At 27.1% G+C, this 21,354-nt stretch overlaps 2 protein-coding genes and 1 long non-coding RNA gene across 6 annotated transcripts in view; 2 read left to right on the top strand and 1 right to left on the bottom strand.

Annotated features, from left to right (window-relative positions):
- The window catches only part of LOC136089076 (uncharacterized), a 37,328-nt gene extending 30,005 nt beyond the window's left edge, over nucleotides 1-7,323 (top strand). For 3 of the 4 annotated variants that reach the window (XM_065814743.1, XM_065814744.1, XM_065814742.1), the window contains exons 4-5: nucleotides 6,901-7,155; nucleotides 7,237-7,323. In XM_065814743.1, coding sequence (XP_065670815.1) covers nucleotides 6,901-7,155; nucleotides 7,237-7,287 — 306 coding nt within the window. In that variant the 3' untranslated portion in view covers nucleotides 7,288-7,323. The remainder of the gene's footprint in view (nucleotides 1-6,900; nucleotides 7,156-7,236) is intronic. The other variant, XM_065814745.1, reaches the window with a different exon arrangement.
- A 1,148-nt stretch (nucleotides 7,324-8,471) lies between these two features.
- LOC136088418 (uncharacterized) lies at nucleotides 8,472-9,520 on the top strand. Its single transcript, XM_065812126.1, has 2 exons — nucleotides 8,472-8,528; nucleotides 8,576-9,520. Exons 1-2 carry the CDS (start codon nucleotides 8,472-8,474, stop codon nucleotides 9,518-9,520), a joined length of 1,002 nt encoding a protein of 333 aa, XP_065668198.1.
- A 4,000-nt stretch (nucleotides 9,521-13,520) lies between these two features.
- Nucleotides 13,521-16,948, bottom strand: LOC136089075 (uncharacterized). Its single transcript, XR_010642775.1, has 2 exons — nucleotides 13,946-16,948; nucleotides 13,521-13,701 (listed from the first exon to the last, which is right to left on the bottom strand). It is a non-coding gene; the product is annotated as an uncharacterized LOC136089075 (long non-coding RNA).
- Nucleotides 16,949-21,354: the final 4,406 nt, after the last annotated feature.

Below are 21,354 nucleotides of genomic sequence, written 5' to 3'. Positions count from 1 at the left end.
ATTCTTGTCACTCAATTAGCAAAAATATCCCATTTTCAGATAAAGCTATCTCTGCCATTAAACAACTAAAAGACCAACTAACCACTGCGTCTTTAGAGATACCTTACCCAAATATTCCACTTAAAATCGAAACTGACACTTTTTAAACTGCTATTGGTGGAATGCTAAGTCAAGAAGGAAGACCTATTGCATTCTGCTCCAGAGTCCTATCGAGGCCTGAAAGTCATCAGTCTGTCATAGAACAAGAAGCAATGGCTGTTATGGAATGTTGTCATCAATGGAGACATCTATTGTTTTCTACTCCGATATTTTAACAGATCAAAAAGTTGTATCCTTTTTTAATCCAGGACAAATTTCCAAAATAAAAAGTGACAAACTTACAAGATGACAAACTTACAAAATAAAATGTGACAAACTTACAAGATTAGAACTATCTGAATATCGGTTCAATAATTCATATAAATCTGGAAAATATTGCAGCAGATGTACTCATTAGATATCTTGCCATAAATACCAATTAGTTAGTACATTACAGCAACTACATATCAAACTATCCCACTCGAGAGTAACACTATGCAAGACACAGAATTTACCCTACGTTATCGTGAAATTAGAGACATAATTTCTGGCTGTTAGGTATGCTGGGAGCTCAAACCAAAATTTTTTCAAATGCGATCTGGTCAACTCATCTCCTTTACTATACCATGGAAAAGACTCACTATGGATTTTGTTGACCCTCTTCCCTCAAAAACAGCGAACAATACCTTTTAGTCATAATTGATGAGTATTCCAGATACCCATTTGCATTCCCTTGCTCCCAAATCACCTCTGATACAGTAATAAAATATCTTTTAGAAATATTTTCTCTCTTTGGCACCCTGCCTGCATTCACTCCGATTGTGGTACTCTTTTGTTTTGAACGAAGTAAACTGAAAAACTTTCTTATAGGCAACAATGTCAGCAACATCATATTGACCACAAGGGAACAGGCAATGCAAAAGACTAAATTCCACAATCATGAAATCAATAAAGTTGGCTTTACGAAGTTTTGAATTATAAAAAACTGACTGGGAACTGGTACTGCTCGCAGCTCAGGCTTGGTTGGGAAGCGGGAGCAATTGCTTTTGATTACTGACCACGGAAATAATATTTAGTTGCAAAAAACTAGCCAGGTGTAGTCGTTTTGAAAACATTTAAGTTTATGTATGTAAAAACAAAAAGTTTTTGTTTTACAGACATACATAGAAGCATAAATTAACTTGAATGTTCTCAAAACATCTTGGTGCAGAAGAATAAAAAGAATATTTGCAAACACTAAAAACCCACCAAATCTACGAACAAACTAATTCTATTAATTCAAAAAATACGCTGACTAAGCGAAATAAAGTTCTAGAGTTTTCTGTTGAATTGTTTTAAAAATTGTATTATTCGAAATTTGTTGATATTTCTAGCATAAATTCTTTTATAAGCATATATCAAACGAACTAATACTTTAATACTATGGCTCATTCTCGAAGCCATATCTGCAAAGCTGTAAATCTTTTAAACTATAATTAATTGTTTACAAAAATAAATGTTTTAAATATATATTTTTTTTAATTTTGAAAGTTATGTATTGTTGATTTTTATTAATATATTCTTATTTTTTATTTAAAAAGTATGTATTTTTTATGTAAATGTAATTTTGTGTATCTGTTTTTTATTCTAATGTATTCTTTTGAAGCAATTTTTACGATTTATTTTGTAAACAAAAAGACTTTCAACAATAATTGCTTTTTCAATGAAATTGTTAATAATCATCGAAGTTAATAAAACTAATTATGAAATAAACGTAAAAGAAGTTTCTGGTTACACAAACATGCATACAAAGTAACTAGCGCTATATATATATTTAGAAAGTTATTAGATATAAAGTAAAGTTTTTAAGTTTTTAGATATTGGTTTACTAGCTCTAAATATTTTCGCTTCAGTTGCCATTCTTACAAACTAGTTATACTTACAGCTACTTTTTTCTGTTTTAAATACGAACTAAAATTAAATAACCCACTCACTATACATCATCAGCAATATTGTGAAGCAGTTCCGCTTCTTCTTCATAAGGTACTTTTAACCTTTTTAGTTGATTTCTATCTAATTAATTTAATTTCTACAGTAACTCAATGATTTAATTATTCGATTTGTTCATCTTACTAAGAAGAATTGTTTCAAATATGTTAAAATTTTCACACAAAGCATAAAGTTGTTATTAAAAAAATTAACTTTTTTATTTATAAAATAATTTAGCTAAAATAAAACTAAAGCTACCGTTAGTTTTATTAGAATCTTGTTAGACTTTTTGGGGCCGAGGGCTATTTTTATATTGAAAGTCTTTTTATGTGCCACAACATTATAATGATTTTTAAAAATATCCCCTCGACTATTGCGGGGCTTGGGGCTATAGCTCCCTTTAACCCCAACCCTTCTTAATCCACCACTGGATATAAGACACAAGCACATAAATAAAAATTATATTAAACTCTTTAATAAATAAAAGAACATTTGTTTCCTTATTAAGCAATCGTAAGATGTTACTTTATATAAAAAATGTTGCTTAATTTTATAAAAAAATTATAAAAGAGCAATGTTTCGAAAATATTTGTTCTAAGCGTAATTTATTTTGCGTTAAGTTTTTTCGCGTTAAAAGTTATTTTCTTTTTCTAGTTTTTTTTTCTTTTTTGTAATTGTCTCTCATCAGTCCAATTAATCTTTTTTGCGCTTTTTTTGTTTTGTTTTTTGAAATATTCTCAAAATGACTAAAAAATCTGGCCAGTTTTTCGCAACTAAATATTATTCCCGTGGTCAGTTATTAAGAGCGATCGCTCCCACTTCCCGACCAAGCCTGGCAGCTCTATCCTCTATTCAATACTATGCACTTCAACAAATTCTAGCCCACACAACAGGCTGATGGGTTTCAAATGCTCAACTTTTTCTGGTGTTGATCTACTTGACTTCCTAGTAGAATTAAGAAGATACTTTCCTACATAAAAATCACCTCCGATTGAAAGGAGACCCACTTAGAACCAGTCACTTTGCTTAAAACTATATCACCACACTATGCACGTATAAAATATATGAATGGCAGAGTTGAAATTGTATCAACACAACATTTAGCACCATGTGCCACTCCAACCACCAGAAACCTTTGAGACATCGATTTCACTCAAAAAAGATAGTTCAACAGTTACAAACACTAGCAATAACTTTAAACCTGATTAAAGTAACCTGATATCACCAATTGATTGCCATCTTCCATCTGCTACTAATGATTTACCTTCTACAAATAAAACAACTACAAATACCAATATTACACCACCCGTTAATCCATATCCTAACATCATTACTACTCAAAACTAGTTAACACTAAACGTCTACATTGTACTAGAAGATTGCCTTCAAAACTTAAACAAGTCAAAAAATATATATAAATATCTATTAAATGGGTGGAAGATTATGTTATTGTGTTATTGCAATATTGTATTATTATATTTATATTATGTATATTGCGTTCCATTATATTTTAGATAATATAATTAAAAAATTACTACTAACTTACTTGTATTAGTCTTGATGGTGTCTACAACAGGCTAAATAAAGAATGAGTAGAGGGCATGACCTAATTGAAGCTTAAAAACTATGTATACATGTGTGTGCACCTTTCTTACTTTAGATTCTATTTTCTATCTCTATAAATCTCAAGTCTTTTATGGAAAACTGTTCCCATATCTGGGATGCATCTTCTAATGATGCTCTTTCTCTTTTAGACAAGGTGCGAAAACGCATTGTAAACATAGTTGGACCTGCTCTTGCAGCCAACCTCCAACCATTATCATATCGTTGTAATGTTGCTTCTCTATCTCTTTTCTACAAATACTATAATGGGCACTGCTCTAAAGAGCTAGCGTCTCTTGTGCCATCTACTAAAATTCATTCTCGAGTTACTCGTCATTGAATTAGGTCTCATCCTTTTTCTGTGACTATTCCTAAGTGCTCCAAAAACTCTTATTCGTCTAGTTTTTTTCCTTGAACATCAGTTCTTTGGAATTTGGTTCATTCATCTTGCTTTCCTGATTCATATAATTTGCGATCCTTTAAGTCATCCGTCAATCGTTATCTTGCTCTACAATCTTCATCTTTTCTCTTCCAGTAACTTCCAACTTTAATTAGTGGTTGCTTGCAGCTTTGTTGGAAGCAAAGATGTTTAAAAAATAAAAAAAATTAAAGAATAGAAAAACAAGTAACAGAATCTGTACCAGAGTTGCGTCATTTCTTATACAACAAAGTACTAAAAATAATAAAATTGACATCCTTAAAACACTGAAGAATATAAAGTGATCTTATAAAAGTGTATAAATGTATCATAATGTTGAGAAAATAACTTGGAAAATACCACCAAAGCACCCATGCTTGTTAAATGTTTCAAGCCCATCTTCAAATATTCGAGCTAATAATCATCATTTAAAAGAATTACTTAAATCATAATCATGAGTTGTTTTTTTACAAACCATTAGGTCAAATTCTGGAATAGATTACCATTTGAAACAATAGAAGTTAAAAATATTAACTTATTTAAAGCTAAGCTAGACTTAAGTATTTTTGATTTTCTCATTTTGTCTGTAATAAATTTTATGGCATCAAATCTCAACAGTATTGTATTATTACTATTATGTGCAGTGGTTATCTTACCTTTAATGGTTCAATATTTAGTACATTATCTATTTAATGGGTTCATTACCTATTATAAACTTATAAAAGTTCATGTTTTTTATTTTTTATAAAAAACTGTAGTTTTTCCGCAATAAAATTTAAAAAAATAATAATTGGACAATTGAGCTTAAGTTAGACTTGAATTAATTTAATTAATCACAAAAGCTACAGTACATTAAAAAGACTGAGTGATTTTTTATCTAAACAAGGTTCTAAGGCACATTAATATATATCAGAGGTGTAGACTCATGTTTGCCCGACAGTACCAGATGACCAAATTTTGTGAAGGGCGACTAAGAATAACCTTTTAATGTAATAAAGTCCCTGGTAGTACCGCACTCAACTTGTTTCTTTGCGCAGCGGCCTTGTTCCTCAAGGTTCGTGTTTCAGAGTTATTGAGTTGAGAGAGGGTTATAACCACATTCACAGGCCTTGGGCAGGTGAATTTACAAAAAAAAAAAAAACTCCAAAGAGCAACTATTGACTCTTATCCGCAGTTCTAGTTTAATTCAAGAATTCTATAAAAAGAAAAGTAACTATCCAAATTAATAATAAAAATATATTTTGAAAGTGTTTTTTTTTATCATTTGTTTACATTATTGGTTAGAACATAAGAAAATTGTATGAGCGTTTAAACATTTAAAAAAATACTCAATAAAAACTAAAAAGTTTTATCGTTTGAACAAAAATATTATTTTATTTTTGTACAAATTTTATTTAAGAATTCATAGATAAAGTAATAGAACTAAATTTGTCACACAAAAAAAATGCTTTGAGAGGCCTTTATTTTACGTACTAAATATTTTACGTACAGGCCTTTATTTTTTGCATACATTATATGTACACGTTCAGTAGTTTTATGTTAAGCAAAAACTTTTTTATTTGGAATATTAAAATTATCTTTTAATATCGTTTATGTGACTTTCAGAAAATATTAAGTTGTAAAAAAAAGCATTTTAATTTAACTGTGAATATTATAAAGAAAAAAAATTTTTTTTTTTTTATCAAGACTTTAAATTAAATATGATTTTAAAAATTTTAATTTAGTTTTCAAGGAATGTAAAATAGTAACACATTGAATGTAAAATTTAGTTTCAAAGGAACGTAAAATAGTTTTGCAATTTTTATTAAAGAAATTTTTTTCTTAAAATCATATAAGGTTTTGACATGATACATTTATGAACTTGCTAAATAAAAAACGGATAAAATCTATCTTTGAATTGTTTATAATCTTTGTTAAAAATACTATATTAAATATGTATAAATTAAAATAAATAAATTGTGATAAACAAACAAAAAGTTATGTAAATATAAGATTGTTTAAAGAAATAATTAATAAGAATTTTTTTTTTTCAAATACCAAATAGAATATTAATTATTTTAAATTAGTTTAATGCGATTTAAATTTAAATTTAATTACAACGCAGTACTTAAATTACAACACCTTAAAAGCAAAAGTTTTTAATGTATTTGTAAATTGTTTTTCTTTTATATTTGTCAATTACAAATACACACAGCCCTTAAAATTAAAGTCAACATTCCCCAATGTCAGCCTAACTGCTGACCTAAAAGTGTTTAAGGTTGGCAATTTTTTGCAGACCTCGTTTCTATGTTTTATGGCAAGACCTTTGTATCAAACTTTTTTTGCCAACCTGATGAATTCAAAAATAATCAAAACAGTGAAACAAATAGAAAATCCAATAAACTTTTTTTCTCAAAATGTTTTTATTAAAAAAAATATAATTACCAAAAAAAATACTAATACAAAATATTTTTTTATATATTAAAACTATTAGCACTAGAGGCCTTTCAAATAATCATCAATAGTGCTGTTTTTGGTATTATTGCAAGATATTTGTATTAAAACAAATTTGTTAAATTTGTTTTAATACAAATATCTTGTTAAAACAAATTGTTAAATTTAGCATCTGCTCATTTTCATCTTCATTTGTTTGTCTAGTGACAATTTTTAATGCCACTTACCTGAGCAACAAAACTCAAAACTAATTAGTATTTAAAATTGGATAGTCCATAGAGTGAGACGGACAAAGTACATTTTTAATCATTCATTGAATTGAATCAATGATCAAATCACCCATTATTTTAATCTATTTATTGCAGATAAAAGATATTCCACAACTAATACATTTTTTTTAGCAGTTTTATTTGGGTGTTGAAAGGAGCCTTGTTAATTATATAACAAGTAGTCCAGAGCTCGACTACGAATTGTTTGCTGTTTACTTAAACGATTTGATTGGAGAGAATAGAGATGCAGATGATTTTATTGTGCTTTTGAATATCAGTAAACGAGTAATTACTGAAACAAAGAGTTTTGGAACAAATGTTTTTAACTACTTTCGTCGTTTTGTTGGCTCAGCCTTTGCTGATAACATTGCACAGAACAACAACGTGGTTTGTCTTTTTTTTCTTTTTCTTTTTAAATTTTTTATTTGCTTTTTTATATATTTTTGCATTCAAAATAATTTATTTTAGGTTGATTTTGTGTCACGAGTTGAATTTGTGTCACGAGGATTGAATAATTAAATGTTATTAGAAACTAATAATAAAGTTCTTTTTAAATGTTGTTATTTTTTATTTATTTTTTTAATATTAATTTGTTTTAAAATTATCAATATATGCAGTTATAACTCTCTAGATCTGCGTTATTATTAACATAAAGGCTTGTTTTGTTTTTTAAAACAAGTTGTTTTTTAATTATTTTACTTTACTTATCTTTGCATTAACTATGCTTAATATAATTTGTTGAGCCTAACATTTAATAAATGTATTAAAACAGATAATTTGTTAAAATACTAAAAAAAGTTTTTTATTTTTTATATGGTTAACTCTTTTTGATGTCTACTTTTTAAAATGTTATGTGCTATTTCTTTCCAGAATTCGATATCATAATATATAATACGTAATAAAAATAATAATATTAAATGACTTTGATAATATTTTAAAACTTGGTGATTTTTTTTATTCAATCTTCTATATATTTCTTTCTATTTTCTAAATAAAATTTTCTATATTTCTTTTCCATCTTTTTCTTGTTTTTTTTTTTAATTTTTTGAGAGTCAATATAAAAATATTGTTGTTTTGTTCCTATGAAAATATTTGTAACAATTTCTCGATGGTTTGTTGCTTCAAAAGTGACGTATAAAATACTTTTTAAAAAAAAGTGTCTTTTTTTTTTCTTTATATAAATAGGCAGTGGTTGGAGTGACCCCGCAATGTCCAATTTAACGAAATTTATGATATAGTAAAAAAAGAAAAACCTAAGAACTATTTAGAAAATTCAAGTTAAAAAAAAAATCTATTTACATGTTTACTAGTGAAGTTCCAATTCAACCAAAAGGTTGAAGTTTTGAAAATATAAAACAGTTTGGTTTTATATTTTCCACCCGCCTTTAATAATAAAAAAATTAAATACAACGAACTGGTTTGACTGGATATAACTTACCTGAATATAACTTACTGGGTTAACTGGATATTCAATACCTCAAATAAAGTAGCCGTGCTTTTAACAAATCTCATTGGTGGTAACTCTCAAAAAAAGTTTAACTACCGGCAACTTCAAAAAAATTAAACTAACGGGTGATGCGGAAGTTATCGGACAAATCCTAATTTCATTATTTGAGCATAATAATTAGTTTTTGTGGTTTTATGCGTAGGCATAAACGTTCTATAAAATATAAACTTTATTATTTGAAACACAATTAATTAAAATGAGGTTAAATGCAGCTGAACGAGAATCTTTTCGAAAGCGACTAAAAATGTTTTTTGTAAATAAACTAATATAAAAAAAAAAATCGTAAATCATTTTGAAAAGGAAGGACTTGCTCGAAGTACTATATACGATAACCTAAAAACACTTGAAACTGTTCAATCGTTTTCTGATAGAAAGCACCCTGGTCGTCCGACATCCTGGACTAGAGAAAAGAAAGCCGAATTAACGAGACTTGTCAACAATCGAAAAGGGGTCAGTCAAAGAAAAATAGGTATTAAATTCGGTGTAAATCAATCGACAATTGGTCTTCAGTTAAAAAAAATGATTATTAAATATAGAAAACGTGAAAAGACTCCAAAATACACTATAGAACAACAAATAAAGGCAAAGAAAAGAAGCAGGAAACTAGTTAACCAACTCTATAACACAAAATCGCTTCTAGTCATCGATGACGAAAAATACTTTTGTTTTGCAGGGGACAACATGCCTGGAAATTCTGGATACTACACAAACAACAAAAAGACATGCCCAGAAAGTGTTCTTTTTATAGGAAAAGAGAAATTTCCTAAAAAATTATTAATGTGGATAGCCATATCTGACCGTGGTATGTCCGAGCCATTGTTTTGCACTTCCAAGGCTGTAGCGATCAATTCATCAATCTATATTAATGAATGTTTAGAAAAACGACTTCTTCAATTTATTCACAAATATCATGGAGACTTTAACTATTTATTTTGGCCAGATTTAGCAAGTTCTCATTATTCTAAAGATTCTCTAAAATGGATGGACCAATATGTCTATTACGTTGATAAAGAATCCAATCCCCCAAATGTGCCTCAAGCACGACCAATTGAACATTTTTGGGGACATTTGGCACAGAAGGTTTACGAGGGAGATTGGCAAGCTTCAACAGAGCAAGTTTTGATTGATCGCATTAAACTAAAACTACAAGAAATTGATTTAAACTTTTTACAGTCGCATATGAAAGGCGTCAGAGCAAAATTGAGATCAATTGCAGATGGTGGTGTTTTTTCATATAAAAAATAATATATTTTTATTAAAAGATAAATGCTTTATTTAAAAAAAATATAATAGTAGTTGTTTTTTTTTATTTATAAATAAGTCATTGACGTTTTTATTTTGTCCGATAACTTCCGCATCACCCGTTACTTAAAGAAAGCAATTTGTATTTACGAAAGTAAAAACAAATTGCTTTCGTTACGAAATTAATTCTTAATACAATTTGTATTTACGAAAATAAATGCATTGTATTTCGAATTATGAAAGCGTAATGGAGTATAAGTCAAAGGTAATAAAACCAAGTTTGAAATTAAAACATTCTATTTCAAACTTTGTTCTATATTACCTTTGACTTACTTCATTGCGCTTTCGTGAATTTTTTTAAAGCTTTTTACTAAATAAGTACAAATTAAATCAAAAAAGAGATTAATAAAGAATTATACAAATATTCGGAAAACCCAGGGAAAAGTAAAAAAATAAAAATCATCACTAAAGAAAGAAGTCATGGAAGTAAACAAAGAAATGAGTTTTAAAAACGAACATAATAAACAACATATAATAAAAAAGTTTTTCAAACCATTTAAAAATTAATTGAACTTTTTAGCACTAGACCAAGAGATATTTGCATAGTTTACATGACATTTGGTAATTTAGTAATTAAGTTGAATTAATGCATGTATATTTATAAAACTTTTCGTATTGTAATACATTCCATCATCTTTTTATAATTCCATCATTTTTCCATGTGAGGTTTCCATCAATGAGAACACCAAGGAAAAGTACAACTTTTGATTGCTTGATTTGAATATTGTCAATATATAATACATTATCTTATATATTTATCTATAAAAATCTTCTGCTAAATGATGTCTCTATTAATAGAGACATCATTTAGCAGAACTTTTTTTTTTGATTTCTGATGAAATAGAGTCCTTTTAGTTTTTTCTATGTTAATTGATAGTTTATTCGACTTAAACCACTTTAAATTTTAATTAGTTCCATGTGCAAAAGGTTATAACTAATAGTTTTGAGAAACGGATAAAAAAAACGGTTGAAGTTGAGATATTTTGCATGAATTGATGAAAATTTGAAATTTTCTGATATTTGGCACAAAAATCGTTATTAAATAATTGTTCTTATTGTAAAACAATGTCTTTTGGATCTCGTTAAACTAAAGCAAATCAATTCATCAGAAAATTAAATTTAAAGTTGAACCACATAAAAGCTAATCCAAGTCCTCAAGATGGCCCGCGGAGGACAGTTTTAGAAAATTTCAACAATATATATATATATATATATATATATATATATATATATATATATATATATATATATATATATATATATATATATATATATATTGTTGTGTAGAATGTATTTTTTACCTGATGATTGCTAAACGCATGAAACTTTTAGTAGTAAAAATCATGTAGTTATTTTTTTAATCTCGTCAAAAAATCAATTATATATATATATATATATATATATATATATATATATATACATATATATATATATATATATATATATATATATATATATATATATATATATATATATATATATATATATATATATATATATATATATATATATATATATATATATATATATATATATATATATATTGTTGTGTAGAATGTATTTTTTACCTGATGATTGCTAAACGCATGAAACTTTTAGTAGTAAAAATCATGTAGTTATTTTTTTAATCTCGTCAAAAAATCAATTATATATATATATATATATACATATATATATATATATATATATATATATATATATATATATATATATATATATATATATATATATATATTCACACGCTCGCAAATAGTGACAGTTTTATAATTGTTTTTGAACGTCACGATGTTTATTAAGAGTATATATTTTTTTAACATGTATCGGCATGTTATTCTTTTGTAGGGCTGCCAGACGTCCCGGTTTTTTGGGATTGTGACGATTTTGGGTAAGTTGTCTAGAATAAGGACTGCCGGACAATCAATCGTCCCAGTAAAAAGCTTAATTATTTGTAGCACTCTCAACTAGTTACAATAAGTCATTATGATTATGATATTGTGTATAGTGAAGCAGAAAATGTTCAAGGAAAAGGACTTTTAACACTAATGATCATTTGTCTTTTTCTAAAAATTAACAATTGATACTTTAAGTATTTTGCAAAAAACTTCTCAAAGATTAGAAAATTGTGTAAAGTATTCGTTGAATTGCGATGAATTATACGTATTGGTTTGTAATTTTATTAAAGGGAAACTATTGGTAAGCGTCACGTGGTACATACCTTTTTGCTGTGCAAAATATTTTTCAAAAAATTTAAAATTAGTTAAACAAGAAATCTGATAGACAAGCAAATAGATTTACCACTATTTTCTCCTGATCACTACCGCTTTGATAAGTGTGAACTTGATATGGAATTTGAATATGCCAGTACGCAAAAATAAAGAAAAATGCGGTTGAAACTTCAAGAGTTCAAAAAATATTCAAAATCGACATTTTACCAAATTTTTTAAAAAAAAAATGGTTAAGGGTAATATATAATACAGCATTTTTAAAAAATTATTGTGTATTTTGATTTTAAAATAATGATTTTATTACTTTTGATTGCTGACAAATTTACAAAACGCAAAAGTTGTATAATAATTTATTTCAATTTTTGTTGTTGTTTTTATTATAAATTTTGTCCATAATTATTTATCTTTTTAAAAAAATATATATATATTTGTACGTTTTATATATTTATTAAATGTTTTACGTAAATAATGTCTATAAACCGTTATTCAGATAATATTAGAATGTGTTCTAAAACAAGATTTTGTTTACATGAATGCGGATTTCTCCTTTCTCAATGATTGTTTACCTAAGAAAACTGTGGTGAAGTCATCTGCATGTTTTGTCTTAAATGAAACAGTAAATGGATGATAGGCAGTTTATTTTAATTCCTTAACCTGAGTAAAACTTTGGCAATGTTGTAAATTTTAGCTGCAGTCTGAATATTAATAAAACATCTTTCATCTGCAGAATATTGCTTCTAGCGCCTGACACTCTTTTATATTCTTATCAAACTTTGCTTTTCTCTATTCAATTCAGTCATTTCAATGAGAACGTGAGTTGTGAAGTGATTGGCACGAAATTCATACTGATGAGTGTAAAGGCATTTAAATTTTTCAATGAGAACGTGAGTTGTGAAGTGATTGGCACGAAATTCATACTGATGAGTGTAAAGGCATTTAAATTTTTCAATGAGAACGTGAGTTGTGAAGTGATTGGCACGAAATTCATACTGATGAGTGTAAAGGCATTTAAATTTTTCAATGAGAACGTGAGTTGTGAAGTGATTGGCACGAAATTCATACTGATGAGTGTAAAGGCATTTAAATTTTTCAATGAGAACGTGAGTTGTGAAGTGATTGGCACGAAATTCATACTGCCCAGTGAAAAAGCGCACATGGGATACGCGTGGATTTTTTCCATATGTAACCCATGTGGGGATTATTATTTTGTCCCATGTGGGTTTCATATGGTAAATCCCACATGGATTCCATATGGTAAATCCCATATGGGATACGCGTGGGTTTTTACCATATGTAACCCATATGGGGATTATTATTTTGTCCCATGTGGGTTTCATATGGTAAATCCCACATGGGTTTTATGTGGTAAATCCTACATGGGATATAGGTGGAAAATACTACATGTTATAGATCTTAAATGCCACATATTTTAATCCAAATGGTATAAAAGTAGTCAATACTAGACAAATGAAAGTCCGAATGCTTCTATGATAATTTTTCAAATTCTTTTAATTTAAAAATTACTTAAATAGTAATTTAAAATTAATCATCGAAGCTTTCAGAGAGGCTTAACTTAATCTGGTATTTGCTACTTTATCCCATTTGGTATTCAAAATGTGTAGCATTTTTGATCTTTTACATGTGATGTTTTTCACCTATAACCTATGTGGGATTTACCATAAACTATTATGACGAAATTTTATAAAATTAAAAAACGTGTTGCAAAACGAATTTATTTTAAAATAAATGCTAATAATCAATACATCCAAAATGAATATTAAAAAAATTATTTTTTCTTTTGCGATTTACACGCCGTTTTTTGTGATTGAATTAATTAAATCGCTTCGGCTTGCATAATACCAAGGTTTTTAGTATCTTCTAACTCTCTTCAAACATTTTCTAAAAAAAAAAAAAAATACAAATATATATAAATATATATATATATATATATATATATATATATATATAGAGAGAGAGAGAGAGAGAGAGAGACAGAGAGAGACAGAGAGAGAGACAGAGAGAGAGAAAGAGAGCAATTTTAATAAGGAACCTTATTAGTCGAGCAATTTTAATTATTAGCCAGTTTGAAGTCATTAATGACTACAATATTTCACAAATAGTTATTTCCTAATTTATTACTTACAATGACTAACGTATTATGGGTAATTGAACACATATTATGCGTAATGAGCTTGAACCCATGAGGAGAATCCTGAAAAAAAGTGATCAATTAGGATAAGTAGTTAAACAAAAAAACAAAAACAAAAATGTAAAAACCTACTTTTTCAATGATGTAGACTTCTATAACAACAGGCCTTGACATCGCGCAAAATGCCGTAAAAACTGAAGACCGATTAAACCTTCACTTTTACTTATATTGATATATTTTTATATTAGGTAGGGTGTAATGGCAGTCTATGTTTTCTAATAATAATCTCTAGAAAAGACGGAAATACAAAAAGAAAACCAAAAAGTTGTTAAAAGATAATCATATTTTTCGTATTTCAAATTTCATTAAAAATATTTATGTAATATTAAATAGTATCAATAACAAGCAGAACCATAACAAAGTATATATCTATATATTAAAAAGATAACTGTATTTTTAATTTTTTTTGCTAAAAATGGTAACAATAAAAATCACCAACAATAAAAAACACCAACAAAAGTTGATTCAAGCAAAAAAAAAGTTTTATCAATATATCTCAACAGGGTAAATATTTACAAATCCAAACATATTGAAAGACATATAGGCTAATTTGAAAATAAAAAACATAACAAGTAAATAGCATAATTAATTACAAAACTAATTTTCACATAAATTATGATAGCTTTAGTATTTTGGGAGTGGTAATTAGTGAGTAATTCTTTAGCAGAATATTAGAATATACTCTGCATTGTTTTTTTGTGATTTTAAATTAATATTTAGCAGCAATGAACTAAAACTGAGTAACACAAAATGTTCTGTATAAAGGGTCAGTAGCACCTTGAAAAAAAAAAGCAAAATATTGACCATTAGAAAAGAGCATCAGAAGGATTTTCAAGTCCGCCTCTGTTTAGGCTATACAGATAACTTCCATATTTATAATAATAATTGGTAGAATCATCATAAATTTTTAATTCGCTTTTTTGCACATAGCCAGCTATGTAAACTATAGCCACTAATGTAGATTTATTAACTGAGCTTTCAAGATCATGTATATTATCCAGAAGTTCTTTTTCATCAGTAGAAATATCTCTAAAACATATGTCACAAGTATGACCATCGATACCATCAACAGGAATGTCAAGTTGTAATATCAACTTAGTAAGTTGAATATTAATTTTTTCAATTACAGATTTAGCGTTTATAAAGTAAGTACCTCCAGATCCCTGTCAAAGCTTAGAAAAAGCTTTTTCAAGCGGATCTGTTGAAAACCAACCTAATAAGACATACTTTGCTCCATTACTCAACAAAGTTTCTACAAGATCAATAAAGCCATAACATAAATGCGCTATTGCATTGCTAGTATCTAGCATAAGCTGTTTTACACGCTTACCTGTAGGTTTCATAAAATTTGACAGTTCAGCAATATCTTGTAGCAATTGTAACTGTTGATCACCAACTGAGTGGATTTCTTCGCATAATTCATTTCTAAACCGAATGCCAGCACCAGGTGATTTGACATTAACAACATTCGAAAAAAAATTATTTTTCAATAAATACAGCAGTACCTTCAAATGCTTTATTTTCGATCTCTGGATGCGTTCTTAATGCAGCTACTGTTTCTTTGCAAAAAACAGACGAACAAAACTTTACAGATTGTCTCTCTATTGGTTTTGGATAAACTGATTTAGCTGTAAGTTAAGAGAGTTTAAAAAGACTATTGCACTCAGTTTTATATATAGTTTCTAAATCACTCCACTTAGCCAAAGCCAGTTCTTTTTTGTTCAAAAGTTGAAGTTCCCCAGTCTTTTTTGTCAACCAATTGTTTCATAAAGATTTTAGTAGATGCACATAATCATACAATAAATATATACCTGATGTTGTTAACCATGGTTTACTATCAACTGTTTTAAACATTTCAAAAAATCTTTGATTTACACGGTTACCATCAGTAATTATTACCAGTGTCTTACTATTTTCAATATTATTTATTGTATAGACAATTTGTTGACATTGAGCAAACTGAAATTCAGAGGAAAGATTTGCAACAGGTTGAGCTCTACATATAAATTCTGGACCTCCAAAAAGACATTTAATCATAAATAATAAAATTGTTTTAGCTAACTTTTCAGGGTAGTTTACTGCTTGACCAAACAAAGCACCTCTTTGGTAAAGTAATGAAGCTTTGACATAGACCTCATCAATTAGTAGTATGGAAGTTCTTTTCAATAGATTTAAATTCATAAAAATACTATTTATGAAGTCAATCGTGTTAAAGTCCTTATACTTGGCAACTTGTAGTCAATACACAAACAATCATATAAACTTCGTTGTAGTTGTAATTGATATTGTAGTTATAGTTGTATAAATTGATATTTTTGTTGTAGTTGAGATAGTTCGACTTGCAAAGTGATACAGAGCATTTCAAAGGCATTTTTAAGGCATTTAAAAAAACTAATCGTTAGTTTGACAATATTATTACCTTACAATGTTAACGCCTTGAAACTTACAACGTTATCGTCTTGAAGTTGCGCTATCTAATTTATAAACCAATCAAATTTTAAAGATTTATTAAAAAAGCGCGAACACAAACTTTCGTCTAATGTTAAAAGATGAAAATGTAAACACAGTATTAGGAATTGGCCTTCAGATTAACAACTTTGTTGCGCGATGTCAAGGCCTGTTATTATAGAAGGCCGCGGTCACACATAATATAATATTCTGAAACTAATAAACAAAAATCTAAATTTCTATAAGTAAATTTATTCTTTGATCATTGCCTTTATATCCTATCTTATTTTCATATCATAATCTATTATGGTATTATTTATATAACATATCACAACAATATTATTAAATTTGTGATGTTCAAATATCATATGAACATTCTCTAACATGTTCATATGATATTTGAATATAGTTCTTGAGTATATTATCTGCAAACAATTGACTGATGCAAGTTCAAATGTTGTCAAAAACCAAGCATGCATGCATGGGACACTGCAGTGTCCCACAAAGAAATGCAGGTTTGAAAGTCAAATTTTCTTTAATAAAAAAAAAAATTAAAATAGGGGGGAGATAAGTTTCTGTAACTTTTTTCAGGCTCCAAAACTTTTAACTTTAGATATAATAAGGTCCTTATGACTAAAGGGACTTACAAACTACATTGAGGAACAAAAACAGGATATTAACAGAAACTTTTCAATTTTTAATCTGGAGTACCACAGTGTAATTGGGAATAAAGTTGCTGGGTCCAGTATTCAAAGTAGTATGATCTAAAGTAATGTTTGAATAAAATAATATGCTTTAAAATGCATATAGTTATACATATAACTCCTGATAGTTAACTATATGTATAACTAGTTATACATATAAATTGTTATAAAAACTTATTTTTTAAGGTTATGCTTGAACAAATTAGTACCAATTAATTCAAATTCAAGATTTAGTTCAAGTTCAAGTTCATTGAAAATGATGTCAGTTTTTGTTATCATATTATGATGGTATATCTAAATTGTTAATATAATATAAAAAATGCATATACCATCAATTTTTTTCTGGTTCAATTATACATTTATTCTCAACAGTACTAAAAGTAAAAAAAAAGACACAAATTGTTCTTTCAGATAAGCAAGCTAATTTCTGAATTTAAATTGTTTTTCCTATGATCCTCTACAGTTTTAAGCAACAAAAGCAAGAAGTTTTTAGACCACATTGTTGGTGTAAATACCTCTAAAACCTGCTCATAGCTAGCATAAATTGTTTTACTTTTTTTTTTAATTCAATTTTTTAATTGACATTATTTTGGTCTCAACATTCTCTCCCATTGTTAATTATTGTTAAACTCACACTGCCCCTCTATCTACTGGCATCATGATCCCATAGCCTAAATACTATATATATATATATATATATATATATATATATATATATATATATATATATATATATATATATATATATATATATATATATATATATATATATATATATATATATATATGTATATATATATATATATATATATATATATATATATATATATATATATATATATATATATATTTTTACTTTATTTAAAACACCATTTGATATACAACAAACCCCTACAAAGCTTACAATAATTCAGTTATGATACAATCTGAGTTATTGAAACGTAATAAATTTAACATCAATAGAAAAGTAAAGCTGTCATCATTTAAAATGTAAAGGGTGTTGTCAAAATATGTTGAAAATAAAATTAACAAATAAAATCACATTCAACAATGATAAACATTCTTACTGTAGTAAGAAATAGTACTAATTAACAAATTTGAACAAATAAATATAAAATTAACAAAAGCAATGAATAAATAAGAACTTTAACTTGAACTTTAACTAAATCTTAAATTTGAATTAATTGGTATTAATTTGTTCAAGCATAACCTTAAAAAATAAGTTTCTATAACAAATTATATGTATAACTAGTTATACATATAGTTAACTATCAGGAGTTATATGTATAACTATATCAGGAGTTATATGTATAACTATATCAGGAGTTATATGTATAACTATATCAGGAGTTATATGTATAACTATATGCATTTTAAAGTATACTATTTTATATAAACATTACTTTAGATTATATTACTTTGAAAACTGGACCCAGAGGCTTTATTCCCATTAACATTGTGATACTCCAGATTAAAAATTGAAAAGTTTCTGTTAATATCCTGTTTTTGTTCCTCAATGTAGTTTTGTAAGTTCCTTAAGTCATAAGGACCTTATTATATCTAAATTTAAAAGTTTTGGAGCATAAAAAAAGTTACAGAAACTTATCTCCCCCACCACCACCACCCTATTTTTTTCTTTTTTAACAAATAAATTTGGGAATTCTTTGACTTTCAAACCTGCATTTCTTTGTGGGAACTGTAGTGTCCCATGCATGCATGCTTGGTTTTTGACAACATTTGAACATTCATCAGTTAATTGTTTGCAGATAATATACTCAAGATCTATATTCAAATAACTATTATATTATCCTAATAATACGTCTATTTGCACAAATCTTAATCTTATTTCTTTAAAGAAAGATAAACATTATTCGTGGTTTTTACATACTTGCTTGCCATTCTCTATATTAATATAAAATATTTTCACACAATATAAACGTAACGCAATGCAATGTCGATTTAAAAATTTTTATTTAGTTTTTTTTTTAAAGTCTTTTTTTTAGTTTCCAGCTTTCAAATTAATTCCCATGCAAATCCCACATGAAACCCACGTGGGATTTCCCATGTGTGTAAATACCATATGGTTCCCACATGTAACCCATGTTGGATTACCCACATGGGTTTAAGGTGACAAATTTCCATACGGATACCACATGGGAAAATCCGTCCCACGTAAATTCCATCAATCCCACACGGAACCCACACGGAACCCATGTGGGACGCGGTTTTATTTTTCACTGGGTGATGAGTGTAAAGGCATTTAAATTTTTCAATGAGAACGTGAGTTGTGAAGTGATTGGCACGAAATTCATACTGATGAGTGTAAATTTAAATTTTTCAAGAAATGTATATTATGCATCGCATTCTCAAAGAGTTTACCTATATTATTATAAAGAGTTTACCTATATTATTATAAAGAGTTTACCTATATTATTATAAAGAGTTTACCTATATTATTATAAAGAGTTTACCTATATTATTATAAAGAGTTTACCTATATTATTATAAAGAGTTTACCTATATTATTATAAAGAGTTTACCTATATTATTATAAAGAGTTTACCTATATTATTATAAAGAGTTTACCTATATTATTATAAAGAGTTTACCTATATTATTATAAAGAGTTTACCTATATTATTATAAAGAGTTTACCTATATTATTATAAAGAGTTTACCTATATTATTATAAAGAGTTTACCTATATTATTATAAAGAGTTTACCTATATTATTATAAAGAGTTTACCTATATTATTATAAAGAGTTTACCTATATTATTATAAAGAGTTTACCTATATTATTATAAAGAGTTTACCTATATTATTATAAAGAGTTTACCTATATTATTATAAAGAGTTTACCTATATTATTATAAAGAGTTTACCTATATTATTATAAAGAGTTTACCTATATTATTATAAAGAGTTTACCTATATTATTATAAAGAGTTTACCTATATTATTATAAAGAGTTTACCTATATTATTATAAAGAGTTTACCTATATTATTATAAAGAGTTTACCTATATTATTATAAAGAGTTTACCTATATTATTATAAAGAGTTTACCTATATTATTATAAAGAGTTTACCTATATTATTATAAAGAGTTTACCTATATTATTATAAAGAGTTTACCTATATTATTATAAAGAGTTTACCTATATTATTATAAAGAGTTTACCTATATTAGTATAAAGAGTTTACCTATATTATTATAAAGAGTTTACCTATATTATTATAAAGAGTTTATATACCTATATTAGAAACTGTTTATCCGTTATATTTTTTATAAAAGTATATATTTATTTTCTTAAGTTTTGTATTACCTAAAATATTGCTAAGATTTTTGCAAATGCTTAAATAGGGAGGAAGGGGGGGGGGTCCAAAATTAACTTTTATTAGATTTTTTGTAGTTTAACCACTTTTTCTTAATTAATTTTTTATGCTGATTTCGAATTTCACAATGTTTTTACTTCATGATCAATATTTAGTCTTCTACTTCAATTTACGTAATAAAATACGTAAATTGTTTTGACAAAACAATTTACTGTTAAATGAAATGAAATCATTATTATTTTCAAATATAAGCAATGTAAAACACATGGTAAATTTTTTTTTCATTTTATTAATAAAATATGTAATCACTATGCCTAGTTATAAATAACACAAAAAATTAGACATTATACATCATTAAAGTAGTCTAATATTAATAATAATTTGTTTCAACTTCTATTGAAAGTGCGAAATAACTTTGTGGAAGTCATCGTAGGTGATTGTGGATTGCTGTGATGACTTTCCAAGTAGAACCTTCAAATTAGTATCATATTCTTCTATAGACATTAGACAGAGCTTTTTTTGTATTTTTATCAAAAATCATGATTTTAAATAGAGTTGATTTCCGCAGCAATGACCTACTTGTATCTCTAAAATAAATTACTTCATTCTTCAATCGTTTTTGGCATTTTATCAGATCTTGCTCTTTTTCAATATATTCACAGACATCTGATCCACTAGTAAATGGGCCACCTTGTAGTTTTAATCAAGTTAAAATAGAATTACTCCTGGACGCTTGATGAAAAGCTTGTTGTTCTTTTTTAGTTAAGCCGCTTTGTCTCAGTTGAATCTGTCGCTGGTTCCTACTGTATTCTACACTTTCAATTTTTCTAATAATAGGACCCATTTTCCGAC

Source organism: Hydra vulgaris, chromosome 12 (genome assembly GCF_038396675.1).
Source record: "Hydra vulgaris chromosome 12, alternate assembly HydraT2T_AEP".
NCBI lineage: Eukaryota > Metazoa > Cnidaria > Hydrozoa > Anthoathecata > Hydridae > Hydra > Hydra vulgaris.
The sequence above is the reverse complement of the archived record's forward strand: the minus strand, read 5'-3'. Positions and strand labels throughout refer to the sequence as shown.

What these genes read in the sequence shown, in the direction of transcription:
- LOC136088418 (XM_065812126.1), top strand. Translation starts at nt 8,472, where the DNA reads ATGAGGTTAAATGCAGCTGAACGAGAATCTTTTCGAAAGCGACTAAAA. An exon ending in AGCGACTAAAAATGTTTTTT is followed by an intron (nt 8,529 to 8,575) that starts GTAAATAAACTA and finishes CATTTTGAAAAG; the next exon opens with GAAGGACTTGCTCGAAGTAC.